At 41.9% G+C, this 23,105-nt stretch overlaps 2 protein-coding genes across 2 annotated transcripts in view; both read right to left on the bottom strand.

Moving 5' to 3' along the window:
* Window positions 1–2,464: 2,464 nt before the first annotated feature.
* LOC311109215 (B-cell receptor CD22-like) lies at window positions 2,465–5,973 on the bottom strand (the record flags this gene model as incomplete). Its single annotated transcript, XM_084152063.1, has 7 exons — window positions 2,465–2,743; window positions 3,122–3,179; window positions 3,292–3,385; window positions 4,373–4,639; window positions 4,707–5,012; window positions 5,245–5,631; window positions 5,967–5,973. 7 exons carry the CDS (start codon window positions 5,971–5,973, stop codon window positions 2,465–2,467), a joined length of 1,398 nt encoding a protein of 465 aa, XP_084008189.1.
* A 6,147-nt stretch (window positions 5,974–12,120) lies between these two features.
* Window positions 12,121–23,105, bottom strand: part of LOC311109214 (sialic acid-binding Ig-like lectin 13) — a gene marked incomplete at its 3' end in the record, with an annotated part of 29,540 nt that continues 18,555 nt past the window's right edge. The window contains exon 8 of the mRNA XM_084152062.1: window positions 12,121–12,207. Within this exon, the coding sequence (XP_084008188.1) occupies window positions 12,121–12,207 (87 nt within the window). The remainder of the gene's footprint in view (window positions 12,208–23,105) is intronic.

The raw sequence follows: 23,105 nt of genomic DNA, 5'->3' as shown, positions 1-23,105 counted from the left end.
ATACCCAGTTCTCACATTATCTTTCAACACGTAAAATAGACTTTGTCAGAGACAGAGTAACTGTAATTGTAGCTGACGGATTATCACACACTCCTCAATTTCTCCTGCACACACTTCCTATTTCATTGCTTCACTTCTATCTGCCAGGAAGAGCATGGTGGGCTGGGAGCCACAGGAGGGAGCCATCGACCTGCAGGGCCTGGTCAGCAAGGTGGACATGGGCACCCTCTTCAACGGTCATGTCTAGATGGGAAACAGCTTTTGTCAAATTGACGTCAAAAGTTGATTAAATTTTTTATTTTAGCTAACCATGAACCTTTTCCTTACCTTAATCTAAGTATCCTAACCTGCCACATAAATTATCCTAACCTGCTAAACAAGTTCTCCTAAATTTGCTAGGAAAAGTCCATTTTAACAAAAGCTGTATCCCTTCTATTTAAAAACCCTCTTCAACCTGCCCAAGGCCTTCTGGGAGAAGGAGACCCAGGAGCTGAGGGCGTACTTTACCCAGCAGGTGGGAGCTGACCTCCCCCAACAGGAGGAGGGAGAGCTGAAGGCTCTGGAGGACAAGGTCAGGAATGAATTGAATCAGAAGGGAATGTTTGAAGAGAGAAAGCTATGACTATTGGACACTACATTACACACTGATGCTGCAATATGTTGGGGATGGGGATAGGGTGGGACTGATAAAAACAATCACTGACAAGCACATTGCAATTTTGCATTGAGTATATGTGGGTATTTAAATGTAAGAACATACAATGAAACGAGGTGTCTGCATGCAGTTCATGCTACCACACACTGTCAGTGGCTATATGAGTAGATATTAGGTGATAGAGCAGAATCAGTGTTTAGCAGTACCTTACTGACATCTTGCAATGAAGTATAAAGGCATTGGATGTTTACAAGCCATTGCCCAAAGAATCATATCTAATCATGACAAGCTTTAATATCCATATTAATGTAAACATTTCTTGCAGAATGTTACCTCAATATCCTTTTATTTGCTCACATGTCCCTGGGATTACTAAATGGCCATTGGCTACGAACATGTGGAGGAAATACATCTGGTTGGCTCAGGGGGAAAGATTCATTAGCATTTCTTCTCACTTTTGTATTATTTCCAATAAAAATCATTATGATCTAATGAGACATGCAACATGTTGAACCAATAAAACTGAGACTTCATGGAAATGTAATGTAAAGTTTTTATTACAGTGCAATTAATAAACAACATCAATTTCAGCCTCAATTGTGTCTCTTGATCAACACAACATAAAAACTGACATAACTCCCCAAAATATATACATTAAAAATATATATGTAATGGAATATTTAAGATGAATAAAGTTCACATTCAGGTTAGAGTAATTAACATAATGTTTGCAATATTGATATAGTTTCCCTTTCTGTAACACATGATTTCCAGTATTCTGTTTCTAACACTCGGGATGATGGTCACTAGAATCAATGCTGCATGTTATGGATTAAACTCATAACTGTTGATAGTGATTGACTCCAGACTGGAGGTCCAAGGACCGAGGACACACTGATTATTATTTTATTCTGTGAAACACTGATTCTGTAGTAGCTGACAAAGCCACTGCCTTTTCTTTTGACTTCCTACAAGCCTCTCAGGCTGGTGTTGACAGAACATTTGTGTGTCTGATTAGGATATAAAGGGCTGGACTCCAAGAGGCCAGTTAGACATTTTCTCTGCTTCTATGCTGGAAGATGTCTCCCTGTTGCAACTTGTATTAATCCAGATTGATTTATGATTGACTTTATCAATGATTTCTCTTCTCTTTTGTTCAGAGAGTCACAAATATCATACCCCCAAGACATGCTAACCTTTCACCATTGCAATAACATGGGAGGTTAGCATTTTGGGGGGGGAGTATGATATTTTCTCACTCATCATTTTTCACAATTCATTTAGGATTATGCATCATCGTGGTAGCATCCACATTAATGTACAGTAGAAGTGTTTAGAAACATATTCTATTCTTATTTACAATAAAAGTGACTGCAGAATGACACAATACATTATTTACCATTCATTTCTATTGGGCACAAAATAATCTGAAACACAACCAAAACAAACAGCAAATGCATCCAACAAGTTTGTAGAGTCACAGGCTTGATGATGTCATTGCTAATATGGGACTAAATACTACACTTTTTACTACTTTAATACACATAAGTGAATTTGTCCCAATACTTTTGGTCCCCTAAAATGGGGGGACTATGTACAAAACGTGCTGTAATTTCTAAACAGTTCACCCGATATGGATGAAAATACCCTGGAATTAAAGCTGACAGTCTGCATTTTAACCTCATAGTCAATGTTTCATTTCAAATCAAAAGTTCTGGAGAACGGATTCTAAAAAGTTAAATAAATGGCACTGTCCCAGTACTGTTGGAGCTCAGTGCACACAAGACATACTGTATATACACCAAATACTTAAAATGTACCTCTTTTATTCACTTGTGCATAAAGCCCATCTATGTAGTTAAGGTGTGGTTCCTGGGGCCCTCTCCTGGTCACATTGACTTCAGCGTACTCACTCTCCTGCCCCTGGACCCTGTTCCTGTCCTGGGCTGCAGCTGGGGTCTCTTTGGGCCGTAGTTTGGAGAAGTCTATGTCACCATAGTGGATCTCTTCAGGCTGGTCTTCTGCAGGTTCCTCTGGTTTCTCTCCGGCTGTGGTCTGGTTAACACACACCGTCCCAACCAGGGAGTTCTGTGGAGAGAACACAGAGAGAGGAACAGGTGTAAAGTTCTAAGCTCAGTCATTTGTAAAACTCTAAAGTCAGCAGGTTACACAACACATACTGAGGGGATGTCAATGACAATGTCAATTAAACTGACAGAAGAAAATAATTACATTTTGACAACAAATGAGCTCCAATCTACAGAAAACATTGTCAAAGTCCAACAGCTATTCTGTTATCATTTGATGTTCTCACAAGACGTAGCATTGCTATCAGTGTGGTCATCTCCCCGTGAACTTCCCCTAAACTGATGTTAACCTCATGGCTTTGGAGAGTTTCATCATTAATTCAGTACTTCCTTAGATACACTTTGTAGATGTGTTATGAATGTTGAGCCTTATTCCCACCTGTCCCTGTGGATTGTCCGTCCTTTCAAGTCCATCGGGGAGCCTAGAGTTTCTCCTCCTGGAAGACATTTAGAAAGGTATTCTGAATCCACTGAGAGGGTTTTAATATGCAAAAGGACAAACACAACATAAATAAATAGTTTTGAATTGATGCCAGGAATAGTTTTTACCATCCATAAAGACTGATCAGGCTGATAAGCAGAAAGACCCCCAGAGTTCCTGCTGCAACCCCAAAAACCATTCGGTTAACAGGCTCTTCTTGTCCTGAAAATACAGCACACATTATGGTCATTTCTAACTAAAAGATCACTAAAGTACACAACATGAACAAAAGTATGTGGACACCTGCTCGTCAAACATCTTATTCCAAAATCATGGGCATTAATATGGAGTTGGTCCCCCCTTTTCTGTTATAACAGCCTCCACTGTAGCATTAAGATTTCCCTTCACTGGAACTAAGGGTTCTAGCCCAAACCATGAAAATCAGCTCCAGACCATTATTCCTCCTCCACCAAACTTTACAGTTGGACCTATGCATTGGGGAAGGTAGCGTTCTCCTGGCATCCGTCAAACACAGATTTGTCCGTCGGACTGCCAGATGGTGAAGCAGGATTCATCACTCTAGAGAACCGGTTCCCTATTCTCCAGAGTCCAATGGCGGTGAGCCTTACACCACTCCAGACGATTCTTGGCATTGCGCTTGTTGATCTTAGGCTTGTGTGCGGCTGCTCGGCCATGGAAACCCATTTCATGAAGCTCCCCACAAATAGTTATAGTGCTGACATTGCTTCCAGAGGCAGTTTGGAACTCGGTAGTGAATGTTGCAACTGAGGTCAGATGATATTTACAAACTATGCGCTTCAGCACTCAGCTGTCCCGTTTTCTGAGCTTGTGTGGCTTACCGCTTCGCGGCTGAGATGTTGTTGCTTCTAGAACATTCCACTTCACAATAACAGCACTTACAATTGACCGGGTTAGCTCTGGCAGGGCAGAAATCTGACGAACTAACTTGTTGGAAAGGTGGAATCCTACGACAGTGCCACGTTGAAAGTCACTGAGGTCTTGAGTAAGGCCATTCTACTACCAGTGTTTGAGTATGGAGATTGCATGGCTGTGTGCTCGATTTTATACACCTGTCAGCAACGGGTGTGGCTGAAATAACCAAATCTACTAATTTGAAGGGGTGTCCACATACTCTTGTATATACAGTGTATATCTAATCTAAGATTGTGCCGAACGTGCCCGTTTTACCTTTAATAGCCAGCTTCTCTTCCTCTGACTTCCCACGGCCTTGACTATTTCTTGCTTCACAGTAGTACAGTCCTCCATCACCAACAGTCACATTGAGGGTGTAATTCTGTCCAGATGCTACCTGTGTTGGTTTACCCCCACTGATCTGGAACCAGGTGAAGTTTGTCACAGGAGGGTTGGCTGTACTGCTGCAGGTCAGATTAACACAGCTGCCCACTAATACTGGATCAGCTGGACTGATGGAGGCTGAGGTGTCCTTAGGAGAGACTGAGGGAGAAGGGTTCATTTAGAATGTATCTGGATGTGGTATATTGAATAAAGTTATTAATCTTACATGAAACGTTAAGCATCATGGTATGTTCAGCTGTCTTGTTGATTGTCCCTACTGGGTAGACTGCAATACAAGTGATGTTCTTCTCATGATGAAGGTATGATGGAGTGAAGGTCACCGTGGAGAGAACTGATTTGGTTTGGTCTGGATTCTCCTGCAGTTGGTTCTCAGGTGTGAACTGTGTTGGGAGAGTCCATATCAGCTCAGGGGGGTGTTCGGGACAGGGAGCGACAGCAGAGCAGTTCAAACTGACAGGGGTCCCTTCCTTCACCTCACCTGAGACAGTAATGATGGGACTGGGAGGCAAATCTGTAATACATTAAAAATAAAGATATTTTACTCTGACAGACACACTGCCTACTTGGTCTTATTCTACTCATATCATTTTAGAAAAGTTTATAAAAGTTAAATAGTCTCTGTCTTCTTACCCCTGACATCTATATTACTAATAGCTAAACTGTCCACTTGTTCTACTCTTATCTGTGATGCAACGAATCTAAACTGGATAAAATAGTTGGTAAACAGTTAAATTGTCTCTTACCCCTGACATCTATATTAACAGACTTGTCTGGGTCTGTTGCACGGTATGGTTGACTTTCAATCCTGAAGAAGTATTTATCAGAGTAACTGGTGGTTACATTGAAGAAGACTGTGGTGCAATTCTTCTGGGACATGTTTCCAGTTATGTTCCCTTGATATCTGTTAACCGTCTTACTACTGTGAAATATCACATTGTCCTGACCTTCAGCAACTTTTGTTGATCCTTTCAACCACACTCCAGACGTAAGTATTGTGCTGTTAAATGTATAGTAATTTTGGTTTGCAATATCAAATGCACATGGGATTTGCACACAGGAGCCAGTCAGTACATTCAATTTGTCTGGCATTGTGGCGATCAAATGTCGTTGGCCAAAACAGGCCAAAACACCTGCAACATAAAGGACAACATCAGGGAGGTTATATGATCTTTTCAGTACAGTCACTCTCTCCCAATATTCTGCCTCTGCATCAAAACATATGAACTCATTTCAATGTACAGGTGATTCCTGATGTCGCGACTCCATGCCCTAAACTGGAGCATGGACATATCTGGAGCAAAGAATGTTTGAATCCAGAATATTAAACTGTACTTATCAGGAGTCAACTGTACACTTTTCTACACATTGAGACAGATGGGAATATAGCTCATACCATGAAATATCATCACCTGTGCTTATTCCTCTGTCTGATTCATAACTAGTTGTTGCTGTGTGGAAGACTCACCTGACATAAAGAGGCCAATGAGAAAAAACATGTTCTCAGGACAAGCCATGTGAGAACTCACACACTACTGATCACCTGAAACAGGTCAAACACACACTTACTGGTAGAATATTTTAACTCACACAACACATTGCATTGAACAATCCCCATATCAAATACACTATATACACATAAGTATGTGGACACCCCAACAAATGAGTGGATTTGGCTATAAATTGAGCACACAACTATGCAATCTCCATAGACAAACATTGGCAGTAGAATGGCAATGCTGAAGAGCTCAGTGTCTTTCAACGTGGCACCGTCATAGGTCCAATTTCTGCCCTGCTAGAGCTGCCCCGGTCAACTGTAAGTGCTGTTATTGTGAAGTGGAAATGTCTAGGAGCAACAACGGCTGAGCCGCGAAGTGGTAGGCCACACAAGCTCACAGAACAGGACCGCCGAGTGCTGAAGTGGGTAGCTCGTAAAAATCGTCTGTCCTCGGTTGCAACACTCACTAACGAGTTCCAAACTGCCTCTGGAAGCAACGTCAGCACAAGAACTGTTCGTCGGGAACTTCATGAAATTAGTTTTCATGGCGGAGCAGCCGCCCACAAGCCTAAGATCACCATGCGCAATGCCAAGAATCGTCTGGAGTGGTCTGAAGCTCGTCGCCGTTGGACTCTGGAGCAGTGGAAACGCGTTCTCTGGAGTGATGAATCACGCTTCACCATCTGGCAGTCTGACGGACGAATCTGGGTTTGACGGATGCCAGGAGAACGCTACCTTACCTGACCAAATGCCTAGTGCCAACTGTAAAGTTTGGTGGAGGAGTAATAAAGGTCTGGGGCTGTTTTTCATGGTTCGGGCTAGGCCCCTTAGTTCCAGTGAACAGAAATCTTAAAGCTACAGCATACAATGACGACTCTGTGCTTCCAACTTTGTGGCAACAGTTTGGGAAAGGCCCTTTCCTTTTTCAGCATGACAATGCCCCCGTGCACAAAGCGAGGTCCATACAGAAATGGTTTGTTGAGATCGGTGTGGAAGAACTTGACTGACCTGCACAAAGCCCTAACCTCAAACCCATTGAAACCCTTTGGGATGAATTGGAACGCCGACTGCGAGCCAGGCCTAATTGCCCAACATCAATGCCCGACATCACTAATGATGTTGTTGCTGAATGGAAGCAAGTCCCCGCAACAATGTTCCAACCTATACTGGAAAGCCTTCCCAGAAGAGTGGAGGTTGTTATAACAGCAAAGGGGGGACCAACTCCATATTAATGCCCATGATTTTGGAATGAGATGTTTGATGAGCAGGTGTCCACATACTTTTGGTCATGTTGTGTATGTCTTTCAGTTGTGAAGCTAAAACATGAACGGATAACAGTACTTTGAACATATTGAATCTCATTACTTGTAATTCATTTCCTAAATTTAATCTGAACATTAAAATGTAAAGATAAGATAGTGAAGAAGTCGACACATGCCTTCCAATGATGTAAACGGTCCACAGGAGAGACTATCACACACCCATAGTGTGGTCTGACAAGATAAAATGCTGAAATATATTTGACACATCTCACATCTCATCAGTGACGTACTTCCTAATAAGTGTATGAGAAATTATTTCAAAAGAATACTACAGTATTTGTATAACAGGATGCTTGAATAGTCTATGTACTGGGTGTCCTTATCAGCTGTGAAAACACTGTATGCATAAATAAGTGCTCAGAACATTTCCATTTTCTAATGAACCTTCTGCTCTGCTAATGAACCTTCTGTTTCTGTCACTTGAGACATTGCAGAGGTGGCCTTAATCATGTTCCACCAGTTTCAAATGAAATGGTTCTAAAGACAAATTATGTTTTATCCACTGATTCAACAGCTTTATATGGCCTATACATTTAATTAAATGTGACTTAATGGGGTTAGAAGAACACCTCAACAGCATTTTGAAACAGGCCCCCAAATTGCTAAGTCCGCCCCTGAGACATCTATAAATATAATAAAGGAAACTTTAGGTAATATAACCATCTCCCTCTCCCCTGTCTCCCAGGCTTCAATGGGAATGTATGTGGATTTTTTATTTTATTTTAAATGAGCTAAATCATAAACCAAAATCCACTCTTCATTTTACACAAGACAGAAAAAGAAAGTTACATTTGAGTTCGATACAAAACAAATTGTTGTCACATCATTTTTCAACATGAAAAACAGACTTGGTATGAAACAGAGTAACTGTAATTGTATCTGACTGATTCTCACACCACTCAACTTCTCCTTCAATAACTTCCTGTTGTTCTTGCTTCCCTTCCTCTTTGAAGTATATTTGCAGAGCAGAGACTGGTGGGCTGGATGCCACATAGAAACACTCTTTTCATGCCACTTCGATATGGAATGGACATTTTCATAGTTTTCAGTCGTTTTCAAGTTAGGAGGATTACAGTTAAGGGTTATGGTTAGTGAAAATGCTCTCCTTACCAGGATCGGACTACGGCATTTGGGGCACCGCGGCACAACCCCCCCTCTTTACTTACTGCATTTCAACCCATTTCGCCATGGTGCAGAGAGCATTTCAACCCATTTTGCCATGGTGCAGAGAGCATTTCAACCCATTTTGCCATGGTGCAGAGAGCATTTCAACCCATTTTGCCATGGTGCAGAGAGCATTTCAACCCATTTTGCCATGGTGCAGAGTGAATTTCAACCCATTTTGCCATGGTGCAGGGATAAGTATTTACAGTTTTATAATGCTATTCTACACATTTTGTCATGAAGCTGACAGAAAATGTTGCAGCTTTAAAGCTAATTTCCTGCTATTCTACACATTTTGCTATCATATGCTGTCTGGGGCCATTCAGTAATGCAGCCCTGCTCCTAACCTGCTACCAAAATCACTTCTTATTGAAGTGGCTTGAAAAGAGTGTCCCGGGTTCCACAGGAGAGAGCCAGCGACCTGCAGGGCATGAGCGGCAAGGTGGACATGGTCGCCCTTTCAGTAATGTCTAGATGGGATACAGCTTTTGTCAAATTGATGTCAAAAGTTGAATTTGTTTAGCATTTTAGCTAACCATAACCCTTTCTCTTACCTTAATCTAATTTTCGTAACCTGCCACGTTAATTATCCGAACCTGCTGCATATGTTCTCCTAAACCTGCAAGTAAAAGTCAATTTTGACAAAAGCTGTATCCCTTCTAGACAAAAACCTCATCAAACTTTTGGGAGAAGGAGACCCAGGAGCCGAGGGCATACTTTACCCTGCAGTTAAGAGCCAACCTCCCCCAACAGGTGGAGGGAGAGCTGAAGGCTCTGGAGGACAGGGTCAGGAATTGAGAGGTGGAGGGACCAGATGATTCAGAGAGAGAAGAGAGAAAGTATGGACTATTGGACACTACACTATGCTGATGCTGCAATATGGTGGGGATGGGGATATGGTGGGACTGACAGTAAAGGGACTAACAAGCTCATTTCAGTTTGGTGGAAACTGCTTTGCCTATATGTGGGTAAAATGTATGAAATGACAATGAAACGACTTGTCTGCATGCAGTTCAGGCAACCACTCACTGTCAATGGATATATGAGTAGGTATTAGGTGATAGATCAGAACCAACATTTAGAAGTATCTTACTGCGCTTTTCATGACATAGACTGACAAGGTGAATCCAGGTTAAATCTATGATGCCTTATTGATGTCACGTGTTTAATCCACTTCAATCAGTGTAGATGAAGGGGAGGAGACAAGTTCAAGAAGGATTTTTAAGCCTTGAGACAACTGAGACATGGATTGTGTATGTGTGCCATTTATAGGGTGATTGGGCAAGACAAACATGTTTAAGTGCCTTTGAACAAGGTGTGGTAGTAGGTGCAAGGCGCACCGGTTTGTGTCAAGAACTGCAACACTGCTGGGTTTTTTCACACTAAACAGTTTCCTGTGTGTATCAACACTGATCCTCCATCTAAAGGACATCCAGCCAACTTGACACGACTGTGGGAAGCATTGGAGTCAACATGGGCCAGCATCTCTGTGGAACGCTTTCAACACCTTGTTGAGTCCATGCCCCGATGAATTGAGGCTGTTCTGAAGGCAAAAGGGGGTGCAACTCAATATTAGGAAGGTGTTCCTAATTTTTGGTATACTCAGTGCCTTCAGAAAGTATTCATACCCCTTGACTTATTCCACATTTTGTTGTGTTAATGCCTGAATAAAACATTGATTGGTTTTCTCACCCATTTACACACAATACCCCATAATAACAAAGTGAAAATATGTTTTTAGAAATGTTTGGAGATTTATTGAAAATGAAATACAGAAATATCTAATTTACATAAGTATTCATACCCCTGAGTCAATGCATGTTAGAATCACTTTTTGCAGCGATTACAGCTGTGAGTCTTTCTGGGTAAGTCTCTAAGAGCTTTGCACACCTGGATTGTACAATGTTGTCTTAGTAATTAACTCTGGTGTATATTTGGCCCTGTGTTTTAGGTTATTGTCCTGCTGAAAAGTGAATTTGTCTCCCAGTGTCTTTTGAAAAGCAGACTGAACCAGGTTTTCCTCTAGCGTTTTGCCTCTCCTTAGCTCTATTCCATTTATTTTATCCTAAAAAACTTGATGACAAGCATACCCATAACATGGTGCAGCCATCACCATGCTTGAAAATATGAATAGTGGTATTCAGTTATGTGTTGTGTTGGATTTGCCCCAAACATAACACTTTGTATTCAGGACATATAGTTAATTTCTTAGCAAAACGTTTTGCAGTTTTACTTCAGTGCCTTATTGCAAACAGAATGAATGTTTTGGAATATGTTGATTCTGTAAATGTTTCCTTCTTTTCACTCTGTCATTTAGGTTAATATTGTGGAGTAACAACAATGTTGTTGATCCATCCTCAGCCATTAAACTTTGTAACTGTTTTAAAGTCACCAATGGCCTAATGGTGAAATCAGTGGAGGCTGCTGAGGGGAGGACGGCTCATAATAATGGCTGGAACGGTCCAAATGGAATGGCATGAAACACATTACCACGAGCGAAACTGAGTTAGGAATGAAGCCTGTATCTTTTTAGTGACTGGGTGTATTGATAAACCATCCAAAGTGTAATTAATAACTTCACCATGCTCAAAGGGATACACCCATCTTCCAATAGGTGCCCTTCTTTGTGAGGCATTGGAAAAGCGCCGTGGTCTTCGTGGTTGAATCTGTTTTAAATTCGCTGCTCGACTGAGGGACATTACAGATAATTGTATGTGTGGGGTACAGAGATGAGGTAGTCATTCTAAAATCATGTTAAACACTAGCATTGCACACAGAGTGAATCAATGTAACTTATGTGACTTGTTATGCAAATCTTTACTCCTGAACTTATTTAGGCTTGCCATAAGAAAGGGGTTGAATACATATTGACTCGAGACAGTTCAGCTTTTCATTTTGTATTATTTTTATTTTTAAAAAAACATAATTCCACATTATGGGGTACTGTGTGTAGGCCAGTGACACAACATCTCAATGTATTCCATTTTAATGAGATATGTAAAACGTTGGACCAATAAGACCAAAAGATTTCATGGAAATTGATTGTAAATGTTTTGATTACAGTGCAATTAATAAACAACCTTAAATTCAGTCCCAATTGTTTCTCTGGTTTAACACTCAACATAAAAACTGACACAATAACTTCTAAATAGATATAAAGTTAAAATAGATAATATTATTATTCTGGTAACTGCACAAAAGATGCAGAGAAACAGTGACTAGTAGATGTTAACACCATTCTGCCGTCATGTAGACATACTTCACCAACTTCCTGTCTTGTATCCGACCACTGTCTCTCCAACTAACTGTGTCTTCTCTCCTCAGTCATCATTGACTTTATATGGTCTTAAACTGCCTTCAGTAAGATAGTTGAACTCAGCAGTTCCTCAATACTGGAACCCATTAAACGGATGCTCTGTGAACTCAACACTCAAAATGAATTGGCTCAAAATAAAGAGTAGCCTACATCATCGTATCACCACTATAGTAGCAGTTAAACACTTTTCATCCCAGAAAATTCTACAAATATGCAGATAATCAAAGAGCACACAAATATAAAAGTAACTAAAGTACCAATAGAAAACTGATACATAATGACATTAATCTACATAAACACTTAATACCTATTGGCAAAATACTTAAAATGGACCTCTTTTATTCACTTGTGCATAAAGCCCATCTAGGTAGTTAAGTGGTGGTTCCTGGTCCCCTCTCCCGACCGTGGCCTGGTTAGAGAACACCGTCCCAACCGGGGAGTTCTGAGGAGAGAACACAGAGAAAGGAACAGGTGTCAGGACAGACACTTCAGAAGAAGAATGACTTCATAGTTACAGTTGGTTATACAACACAGTATTCAATCAATTCTTCCTTAAATGCACATTGTAGATAATAATAATAATAAGCCGCTTAGCAGACGCTTTTATCAAAAGCGACTTACAGTCATGCGTGCATACATTTTTTGTGTATGGGTGGTCCCGGGGATCGAACCCACTACCTTGATGTTACAAGTGCCATGCTCTACCAGCTGAGCTACAGAGGACCACATTTTTGGGTTTTAAAAGATGACTCTAACATTCCCACCTGTCCCTATGAACTGTCTGTCATTTCAAACCCATTGGAGAGTCTAGATGTTCTCCTCCTCCTGGAAGACAATAATAAATCATTTAGGTTTTCATATACAAAAGCACAAACAGCATGATAAATATGTTTGCAATGAGACTGGGAATAGCTTCTTACCATGCAAAGAACACGATCAGGCTGAAAAGGAAAAGCAACGCCAAGGTTTTTCCTATAATCTCATAAACCTTTGGGTTAACAGGCTCATCTTGCCCTGTAAATAAAGAACATATTATGGTCATCTGTTCCAAAAAGAGGAAACATTTTGCACATTGTCTAATATTACAAATTACACGTGTACTGTAGATGTACAGATGTAAGATCTTAATTTGACCAGTATTGTTGCAGTAAAATAATCCTGCAGCAAAAGTATTTGAACGTTTAGTCCATAATGTTGTTCCATTGATGGTTAGGCTATTAGCTCTCCAAAATAAGGCTACATGAAAAGTGCAATACTATTAATATAACCACTTATTTGGTGCAGGTGTTTAGTGAATTTATGTAAATTCAAAGCTTATGTGTATTTCCCGCGGCGCAAGAAACTTCTCAGCAACAAAATAGTGATCAAATTAAGATCCTACAACTGTCTCATACCTAGATACATATAGCAGGCATGCTTTATCTGGTCTGTTCCACAAAAACAAGTATATCTCTTCTTCATTATATCTATCTATCTCTATATTGTTCTTATTGTTGTGCCATTGGTGATGATGTCAGATATTGTAAATTCCATTTATATGCAGATGACACAGTGATGTACTCTATTGCTCCAACAGCGGACCAAGCTTTAATGCAGTTGGAGTCTGATTTTAGGATACTACAGGGGTCTCTTTTACAGCTTAAACTTGTTTTAAACGCTAAGAAAACAAATGTCATGTTTTTTTCTAGGTCTAAACTCTCAATTAGAAACACTTCTGTAATCACTAGCTTGGATGGTACTCAAATCAAACAGGTCTCTGCATATAAATACTTAGGGGTATGGTTAGATGATAGGCTTTCTTTAAAAAAAAACATGTTACTGAATTATGGAAAAAGCTCAAATTCAAGATTGGGTTCCTTTACAGAAACAGGGCTTGTCTGTCCTCCGTAAATAGAAAACAAATTGAGCAGGCTACTTTTATGTCCGTTTTAGATTATTGTGATATTATCTATATGCATGCATCGGCAAACACATTAAAACCACTGGATGCTATTTACCATTGTGCACTCAGGTTTATCACGGGTGATAGTTACTGTCGTATCTGATGAGTGGTGGCAATTATTGCTGTCAACACAGAGTCCGTTATGCTGTATCGTGTTAGAGGCTTTTATTAAAATCACGAGTTTACAGCATAGGTACAGACCCGCGATGTCCGGAGAACGGCTCCCCAGATTGCTATGGCCGTTCTGACGTCTCATCGTTTAACCCCTATTTATAAACAATGCAAAAAGAGGGGTGACTCCCTCTTCTGGCCAATCACCAGTCTCCCCTGGGGCATCACCCTCCAAACGCTACATTTGAACTAAGATCATAAAACAACATTCTTTGTTCCTCCAAAACATTTAACAAAGGCATAATCTTCAGATACGATATTCCCCCCTTCGAGACAAAATAAACGTCTCGAAAACAAACAGAATAGGATTATGACTATTAACCATTTATCTTATTGAGTATCTTTAACATTAAACCAAACACATTCTCCTCTAGAGTGTAAATACCTTTCTATGAAATACCTGTTTATGAAGTGTGAATACATTACTATGACATAACTGTTTATGAAGTGTGAATACATTACTATGACATAACTGTTTATGAAGTGTGAATACATTACTATGACATATGAAGAAATCTCTATGGAGTGTAAGAGCGAAAAACTGTCTGGCAGCCATCCATATCAATCAAGACAGTAAAATTCTCTCACGGTCCCTCTGCCCCAGGCAACCACCGTCGGTACTCCAGATAACCTCATAAATCATGTAAATGCATTTGAAAGTATGATGCAACTAAATACACATGTAAGCCCCTGCAAACAAAATCCTATCCATAAACATCCATTGTACGGCTGGTCAACCCATAGGACCGTACAATGAAACTCTCCCTTCCTAGCCTCTCTGTCCCTAAACATTCACGAAATAAACAAAAACATCTAAGATCCTCCCATGTATCCAATTACATCAAACATCATTCTACAAAAATTAATCCCTGAGGCTATTACACAATTATGTATTACACATGTCTATATTTCATTGCCGACACTGGAATGTAGTCCACTACACATCCTCTCCCCGTAGTCTTGACTTGGATGAATGGATTGTTGATGATGAAATCAGCCACACCCTCCTTGTTTCATCTCCTCCAGTCATATTGTCCCTTCATATTGTCTTTGTTTGAATATTCCAATCTCCACATGTTCCCCCAAATGCGTCTGGAATGAAAAGAAAAGAAACGACCAACCAGTATCTTTTGCAAAACAAACACTTTCAAATTAAACCTCAATTTCACCTAAGAATTTTTAAAAATGATATATAAATGATGTATGAATCACATAAACCTATTCCCCCCTTTGATTCATAAATCATATCAAAATCACCCCAATATTGGAAAACAATCGAAAAATAATCAACTCATAGAAAAAAAAAAAAAAAAGATATTTATCCATCAGTAGTCCATCCATCTTCCTCCAGATCAGGAACAGTCAACACCGACATCTGATTGTTGTCTCCAGGCATCACTCTCCAACCTATCTCAATATCATAGCTTTCTCAAAGATCAGTAACCAATTACAAACATCACACAGTGTTATCAAAGCTGAAACTAAAATCTGACCCATCACTGCCCCTACTGGCCTAATTGATCTTGCAACCAAATCCTCCAAATGCATCCCTTATTTCCTTCAATGCCTCTATAACCCCAATATTATCTGAACTATCTGGACTCAAAGTATAACTAATATTTATCAATATGATCTTCCCAAATGTTACACCATACCATGAATAAAGTCTGCCCTTCTCCCTTAGACTTATCCTTCAATGATAGGCTTGAAGCCTATGACATGTCGCCATGTCACCCTTTTAACCCTAGATTTAGCTGTGTCCAGTGCTATCCCTCTTATAATGATAAAACCTCATATGGAAGCTTCAACGTTGACATGTAACCAAATCCTGTCCATCCATAATGTAAGAATAAATATACTTTATCATCACAAACCCCCTCTAAATATCTCTAAAATTCCCCATAGTCATAGGCAAAAGCTAATCTTTTAACCATCAAAGTCCTGCTGTTCTACTATCTGGTCCACAAAAATTACATCATATTTGTCATCTCTAACCTTATGTTCATGCTTATCCAAAGTTATCATATAACATCACACTCTGATCTTCCCATAAACATACCCCTTACCTCATATGTTTTATTAGAACAAAAACAACTTTTAGCCCTCAATGTTTCACCTGAATACTTCAGGGTTCCGTTGTTACCTGATTTTCCTTTCCCATTTAACAATTCCCATAGGGTAATTCATTTACCCAAGAACACTACTTAAACCTAGGCTTAAACCACTGTTCTGACAACGACATTATTTTATCTGTCAATGACTGTTGCCAATACCACAGTCATGACAAATCATAAGACTGACCCATACCTGATAGAGGCCGCGCGACCGTCTAACACGTTTGGTGCTGGAATTCTCAACAGACATGGACCTTCAAGATTCCTCACTGATCTTACAGAATGAGTTAATATATCTCTAATTTCCACAACAGAAGAACGAGCGGTACTGATCAGATACCTCTCCCTGTCTGTCATTAAAATCAAAGACCTCATCCTGTATCTCCATGATGAATCTATATTCTGTCACGCTCTGGTTCCGGGACGTTGTTTATGAACCAGGGTGTGTTTGTATTGTTGGGTGTTGTGTGGGTTAGGTTGGGTATAGGGTGTGTTCGTTTTGTTGTGTGCTGTTTGGTTGGGGTGTCTAGGTGGTTGTCTTCCTTGTTTGTATTCATGTGACTCCCAATCGGAGGTAACGAGTGACAGCTGTCGGCTCGTTATCTCTGATTGGGAGCCATATTTAAACTGTGTGGTTTCACCTTGGTTTTGTGGGTTTTTGCTCCGTATTCAGTATTTGTAACTGTGGACTTCACTAGCCGTCTTTGTTTATTGTTTTTGTCGTTCGTGTCTTTACTCTAATAAAGTCATGTTCACTCAACGCGCTGCGTATTGGTCCGCTTCTTCAGACGATCGTGACAGAAAAACCCACCACAAGAGGACCAAGCAGCGTAACAAGCGGCAACAGGACCTACCTACACAGGATTTATGGACGCCTCCAAAGGATTCATGGACATGGGAGGAGATACGGGCTGGAAAGGGTCCTTGGGCACAACCGGAGGAATATCACCGCCCTCGTGAAGAGCTGGAGGCAGCTCAAGCCGAGAGGAGGTGGTATGAGGAGGCAGCACGGAGTCGTGGCTGGAAGCCCGTGGGTACTACCCAAAAATTTCTTGGGGGGGGGCTAAAAGGGAGTATGGCAAAGTCAGGTAGGAGACCTGCGCCTACTCCCTGGACTGACCGTGGAGAGCGAGAGTACGGGCAGACACCGTGTTACGCAGTAGAGCGCATGGTGTCTCCTGTACGCAGGCATAGCCCGGTACGGTACATTCCAGCTCCACGTATCGGCCGGGCTAGATTGAGCATTGAGCCGGATATCATGAAGCCGGCCCAACGCATCAGGCCACCAGTGCGTCTCCTCGGGCCGGCTTACATGGCACCAGCCTTACGCATGGTGTCCCCGGTTCGCCCACATAGCCCGGTACGGGTTATTCCTCCTTCCCGTACTGGTCGGGCGACGGGGAGTATACAACCAGGTAAGGTTGGGCAGGCTCAGTGCTCAAGGGAGCCAGTACGCCTGCACGGTCCGGTATTTCCGGCGCCACCTCCCCGCTCCAGCCCAGTACCACCAGTGCCTACACCACGCACCAAGCCTCCTGTGTGTCCCCAGAGTCCTGTGCGTCCTGTTGCTGCTCCCCGCACTAGCCCTGAGATGCGTGTCCTCAGCCCGGGACCACCAGTTCCGGCACCACGCACCAGGCCTATAGTGCGTCTCGGCCGGCCAGAGTCTGCCGTCTGCCCAGCGGCGCCTGAACTGCCCGTCTGCCCAACGGCGCCTGAACTGCCCGTCTGCCCAACGGCGCCTGAACTGCCCGTCGGCCCAACGGCGCTTGAACTGCCCGTCTGCCCAACGGCGCCTGAACTGCCTGTCTGCCCAACGCCGTCTGAACTGTCCGTCTGCCAAGCGCTGCATAAGCCGCCCGTCTGCCATGAGCCTTCTGAGCCGTCCGCCAGACCGGAGCCGCTAAAGCCTTCCGCCAGACAGGATCAGCCAGAGCCTTCCGCCAGACAGGATCAGCCAGAGCCTTCCGCCAGACAGGATCAGCCAGAGCCTTCCGCCAGACAGGATCAGCCAGAGCCTTCCGCCAGACAGGATCAGCCAGAGCCTTCTGCCAGACAGGATCAGCCAGAGCCTTCCGCCAGCCAGGATCCGCCAGAGCCGTCCAGCCAGGATCCGCCAGAGCCGTCCAGCCAAGATCCGCCAGAGCCAGCCAGCCAGGATCTGCCCCTCAGTCCGGTGCTGCCCCTTAGTCAGGTACTGTCCCTTAGCCCGGTGCTGCCCCTTAGTCCGGTGCTGCCCCTTAGCCCGGTGCTGCCCCTTAGCCCGGTGCTGCCCCTTAGCCCGGTGCTGCCCCTTAGCCCGGTGCTGCCCCTTAGTCCGGTGCTGTCCCTTAGTCCGGTGCTGCCTCTTCGTCCGGAGCTGCCCCTTTATCCAGGTGGGTTAGTTTGGAGGGTGGTCAGTGGGAGGAGGCTACTTAAGCAGTTTGTGACTTTGGTGGGGTGGGGATCACGACCGGGGCCAGAGCCGCCACCGTGGACAGACGCCCACCCAGACCCTCCCCTAGACTTTATGTTGGTGCGCCCGGGGTTCGCACCTTTAGGGGGGGGTACTGTCACGCTCTGGTTCCGGGACGTTGTTTATGAACCAGGGTGTGTTTGTATTGTTGGGTGTTGTGTGGGTTAGGTTGGGTATAGGGTGTGTTCGTTTTGTTGTGTGCTGTTTGGTTGGGGTGTCTAGGTGGTTGTCTTCCTTGTTTGTATTCATGTGACTCCCAATCGGAGGTAACGAGTGACAGCTGTCGGCTCGTTATCTCTGATTGGGAGCCATATTTAAACTGTGTGGTTTCACCTTGGTTTTGTGGGTTTTTGCTCCGTATTCAGTATTTGTAACTGTGGACTTCACTAGCCGTCTTTGTATATTGTTTTTGTCGTTCGTGTCTTTACTCTAATAAAGTCATGTTCACTCAACGCGCTGCGCTTTGGTCTGCTCCTTTTGAAGACGGTCGTGACATATTCTCTCTACTACTCTCTGTTCTCCTATTTTAACCCTATTCGTACTATCATTGACAGCACTCTCCATCCGTAACATAAACCCCTGAGTCCTTCTTGCTAACCCCCTTTAATTTCAGAACAGTTGTTGTCGATGCCATACTCCCTACATCGTATCATTAATTAATTCCAAAGTTACCATTAACGTAGTTGATTTAGTTGCTGTATCAACCCTAATTACTTCTAGTGCAAAAGTTCCCATTATCCTCGGTGTATTATCTACTGTTGGAGTGACTCCTGTCCATTCAGTTCTACTCCTCCTGAACTCCCTCAATGACTGTGGAGGCTACAACAGACCTCAACTCTTCCATTATAAGCGTTACTTTATGAATTACATAGCCCTTTAACCAATAATTCTTAACCGGAACAAATTCTAATGCTTGCACTAGATAAGTACACATATTCTCCCTGACCTTTCTCTGTAACATTACACCAAATAAGTGAACAGTCACTCCTAAACTCTTCCACTTCATATCGTTGTACAAACTATCCCTCCTTTGACTAGGTGCAACAGCTTCTACTCCTGGTCCTGATAACAATACTTATTCTCCATAATTATCTCTCCATATGGGAGAAACGTCCCCATCCTAAACCCTAATAAGTATTTTCCCTAACATTGGTGCTGTATTAGTTCCCTTATAATCAAATGCGATATATATTATGACTTTAATAACTATCCATGTTGAAAGAGTTAAATTGCTTCTCACTGTTGTTATAATAGACTGAAGTGTTAATGTCCTTAGTTACTCCTAATTTTCCCCCGTTTTCCCCTAAGACTTTGACCTCTTTACTTGTACTTCCATCTATCACCACTAGTGTCACTTTTTCCCCAAATCTCAGTCCTATCTCTAAATCCCTGACTTTCAACCCTTTGATTATAACAAATACACCTATAATTACCTTGATCTTCCTACTCTACAGTGTCATTCACCATTGTTCTCTCTCTTACTACTAACTTTGAAACGTAGCTTACTGTCTTAGAGTCCCTTCAACCTAGCCTACCCCTAACTTATTTTAATCTAATCTTTTCTCTCATAACATTTAAAACCTTTTCCCCTGATTTATTAACAAAATCTCTTACCACCAAATTTTTGGAATATGTGATTGGGAAAGTTCCCCACCTGCTTCTGACTCATTACACACAGACTTGGCAAACGTCTAAACACCTTTTAGCCTAGCCTGAAATCTCTTAGTGTAAGAATGTAACCCAGAATAAACAGTCACCCCTTTTAACTTTGTAGATGTTTAACCTCTTTAGGCTGAACCCAGATAAGTTTTCCCCTATTCACTATCCCTTCTAATGGTCGGTTGTTTCAACTGTTAGCTATTTTCTCTTCTTCTCTAATCGATGCTCTCAGCAATGCACCCCCCTTCATCTCTTCTAGAACAGGTGATCTTCACTTGCTCCTTCATCTTCCTCTGTTGTTTTCTCCTGTTCTTGGGATTCTCTCAGCAGTTTTCTTGGTCCTGTTCCTTCTCGTCGTTGACATATCAGTATTCTTCAACCTTAGTTCTAAGTTCTGTCCTCGAAATATCCTCTTCCATCATCTTCTTACTTTTCTTCTGTGCCAGTCCTTGTAGGACAAACTCCTCTTGAAAATAAAGCACCTTTAATCTCCAAATCTTCATCGCTTTCTTCATCAGAACTCGAATCTCTTGTCTCCTTCGTTTCTCTCTTGCCAACTTCCTTCTGATCACAGAGTCATATCCACCCATGCATGACCTCTTCATCATCACTCATCTTCATCGTCGTTTCTGCTTGTATTCGTCTTCATCTCTGATGTCATAATCACCCTGCTGGATGATCACTGAAAGCTTCCTTCTCATAAGGTGGGTGTCTTTCTGCTGAATCCGTATGTGAGAAAGGTGTACTAACATCTGCCATTAGTCTCTCCTAACACTACCTTAGTTAAAGAATTACTATTTTAGTCAATTTTCCCCTATATCAACCCTTTTAAATTCCTTTATTGTGAACTATGTTATTTTAGACTGTATAGCCTAAGGCTTCCCCCCCCCCTAATTATTAATATAACCCTAAACAACTCCAAATAAATCCTGAATAATTAAACCCAATTTTTATTCCTATATCCTATGTCACCAACTTATCCATTAGTGGTGGCTATATTACCACAACCCATCAACTGCAAGTAAATGAAGTTAGTCAACTTCAAAGCAATCCCCCAAAAACAAAGCCTCTAACCCCAATAAGTATTTTTATAAATTCCATTGTTTAAAATGCACCCAAGTATCTTAATTGCCGAATAATGTCAGTACCTGATTCCCAACCCAATTCCAATCAAACCCCAGTTATGCACAGAGCATCAAAAATGCAATTTTTAATGAAATAGTATTTGCCAAGCCTATGTGAAATCGTCATAACATCACATATTTTGTTAGGATGATTTTGTGTACTAGCCTGATCTGATCCTCTCGTCTGCCTCGTCACACCTTGTCACGTGACGCACACGTTAGCCCCTTCTCTCTCTCTCCTCTCGTTCCATGTTCCTCTCATATTTCAAAAACATAGAAACACACAAGATTTCAGCAGTTAATGCAATCAATGAGTATTTCCAACCATTCAATATTCGTTCGTTCTACATTATTCACTCTAAGACTAAACTCAGAATTAAATAGATCGCTCAAAAACATTTTTTTATTTTAATCCGTTATTTAATTATTTAATTCAATTTATTATAATCCGCTACCATATATCTAATTTATAAATTCAATAGGTCACAAAACAAGTTTCATCTTTAACCAACCACCGTTTAAACTAGAATATTCCTGTTAAAATTTCTCCTCTGTCTGTCTATTTTCCCTCTTGCAGGGTAACGCCAAATGGGACCTATGACCTGTACCCCACCATTTTGTTTTGTAGGCTTAGCCCAACCTCATGTCGTAGTTTTAGTGCCGTAAACCAAAACGTGTCCCAATCTCGTGCCATAAACTCCCCCTTTCTCTAGTGTAGTGTCGCAAAATTAAACGCATGCGCACAACCATTCAAAAATCCCTTTTCACCGTGGAAGGAAGATTTTCTATTCTCTCTCCCCAAACAGACAGAATAACACTCCAGCTATAACTCCCGTTTTCCCCCTTATAGTCAAACAACATTTAACAGCGCTCACAAACATATAACCTGACTTAAACACAGAGAAATTTAAGAGACTTTAATCCATCGCAATGGAATCTCTAAGGATACGTTAGCATGCAGCACGCAACACAATCAGCCTTTAGCCTTAGCATTTAGCCACGATGTACCATGTAGCATGAAACACACTCCCATTTAGCCTTGACATCAGCCTTAGCCTCTAGCTAATTGCCGCCTATTACACAGAAACATACCCTGCACTGCCCTATCAATTTTAACATATTTATCCTACCGTTTTTGCTACCGGGACTAATGACCATTACACCGAGAAATCAGACCCAATCAAACGCCCCGTCGGACGAGAGTCAAATCATAATTACAATCAGATAAACCCCATGAATCCGAGCTCTCTTTAAGAAAAAAGAAACCCACCGTCCACCCATTCTATCGTGTAAACGGATTTGTCGGCCCGACATCTAAAATGGCCCCCACTGGAGGTCTTAAAGCGGTACAGTGCCCTAAAGAATGCGCATATCTGAATTTACCAACCATTGTCACCCGTTACCAATGAAATATACACTTTCAATACTTAAATCCTACCGTTTAATGCTCTACATTCCAATTAACTGCCGTTTTTGATGGAATAAATTTTAGCAGACTCTAGTCGACCACAATAACACCACCGAGGCCAGGTCGAAATGGTACATCTCTCCAGTGTACACAAGTCGTATCCAATCTAACAAACTCCGAAGCAGTAAGAACACTCACCCTTTTTCGGCCATGCTTCAGAGAGAGTTAGCCTGGCGGTTGACTGAAACACAGAAGAGACGCAAACCCAGCCCCACGTTGGGCGCCATTATGTCGTATCTGATGAGTGGTGGCAATTATTGCTGTCAACACAGAGTCCGTTATGCTGTATCGTGTTAGAGGCTTTTATTAAAATCACGAGTTTACAGCATAGGTACAGACCCGCAATGTCCGGAGAACGGCTCCCCAGATTGCTA

Source organism: Coregonus lavaretus (genome assembly GCF_964263955.1).
Source record: "Coregonus lavaretus genome assembly, chromosome: 34".
NCBI lineage: Eukaryota > Metazoa > Chordata > Actinopteri > Salmoniformes > Salmonidae > Coregonus > Coregonus lavaretus.
The sequence above is the reverse complement of the archived record's forward strand: the minus strand, read 5'-3'. Positions and strand labels throughout refer to the sequence as shown.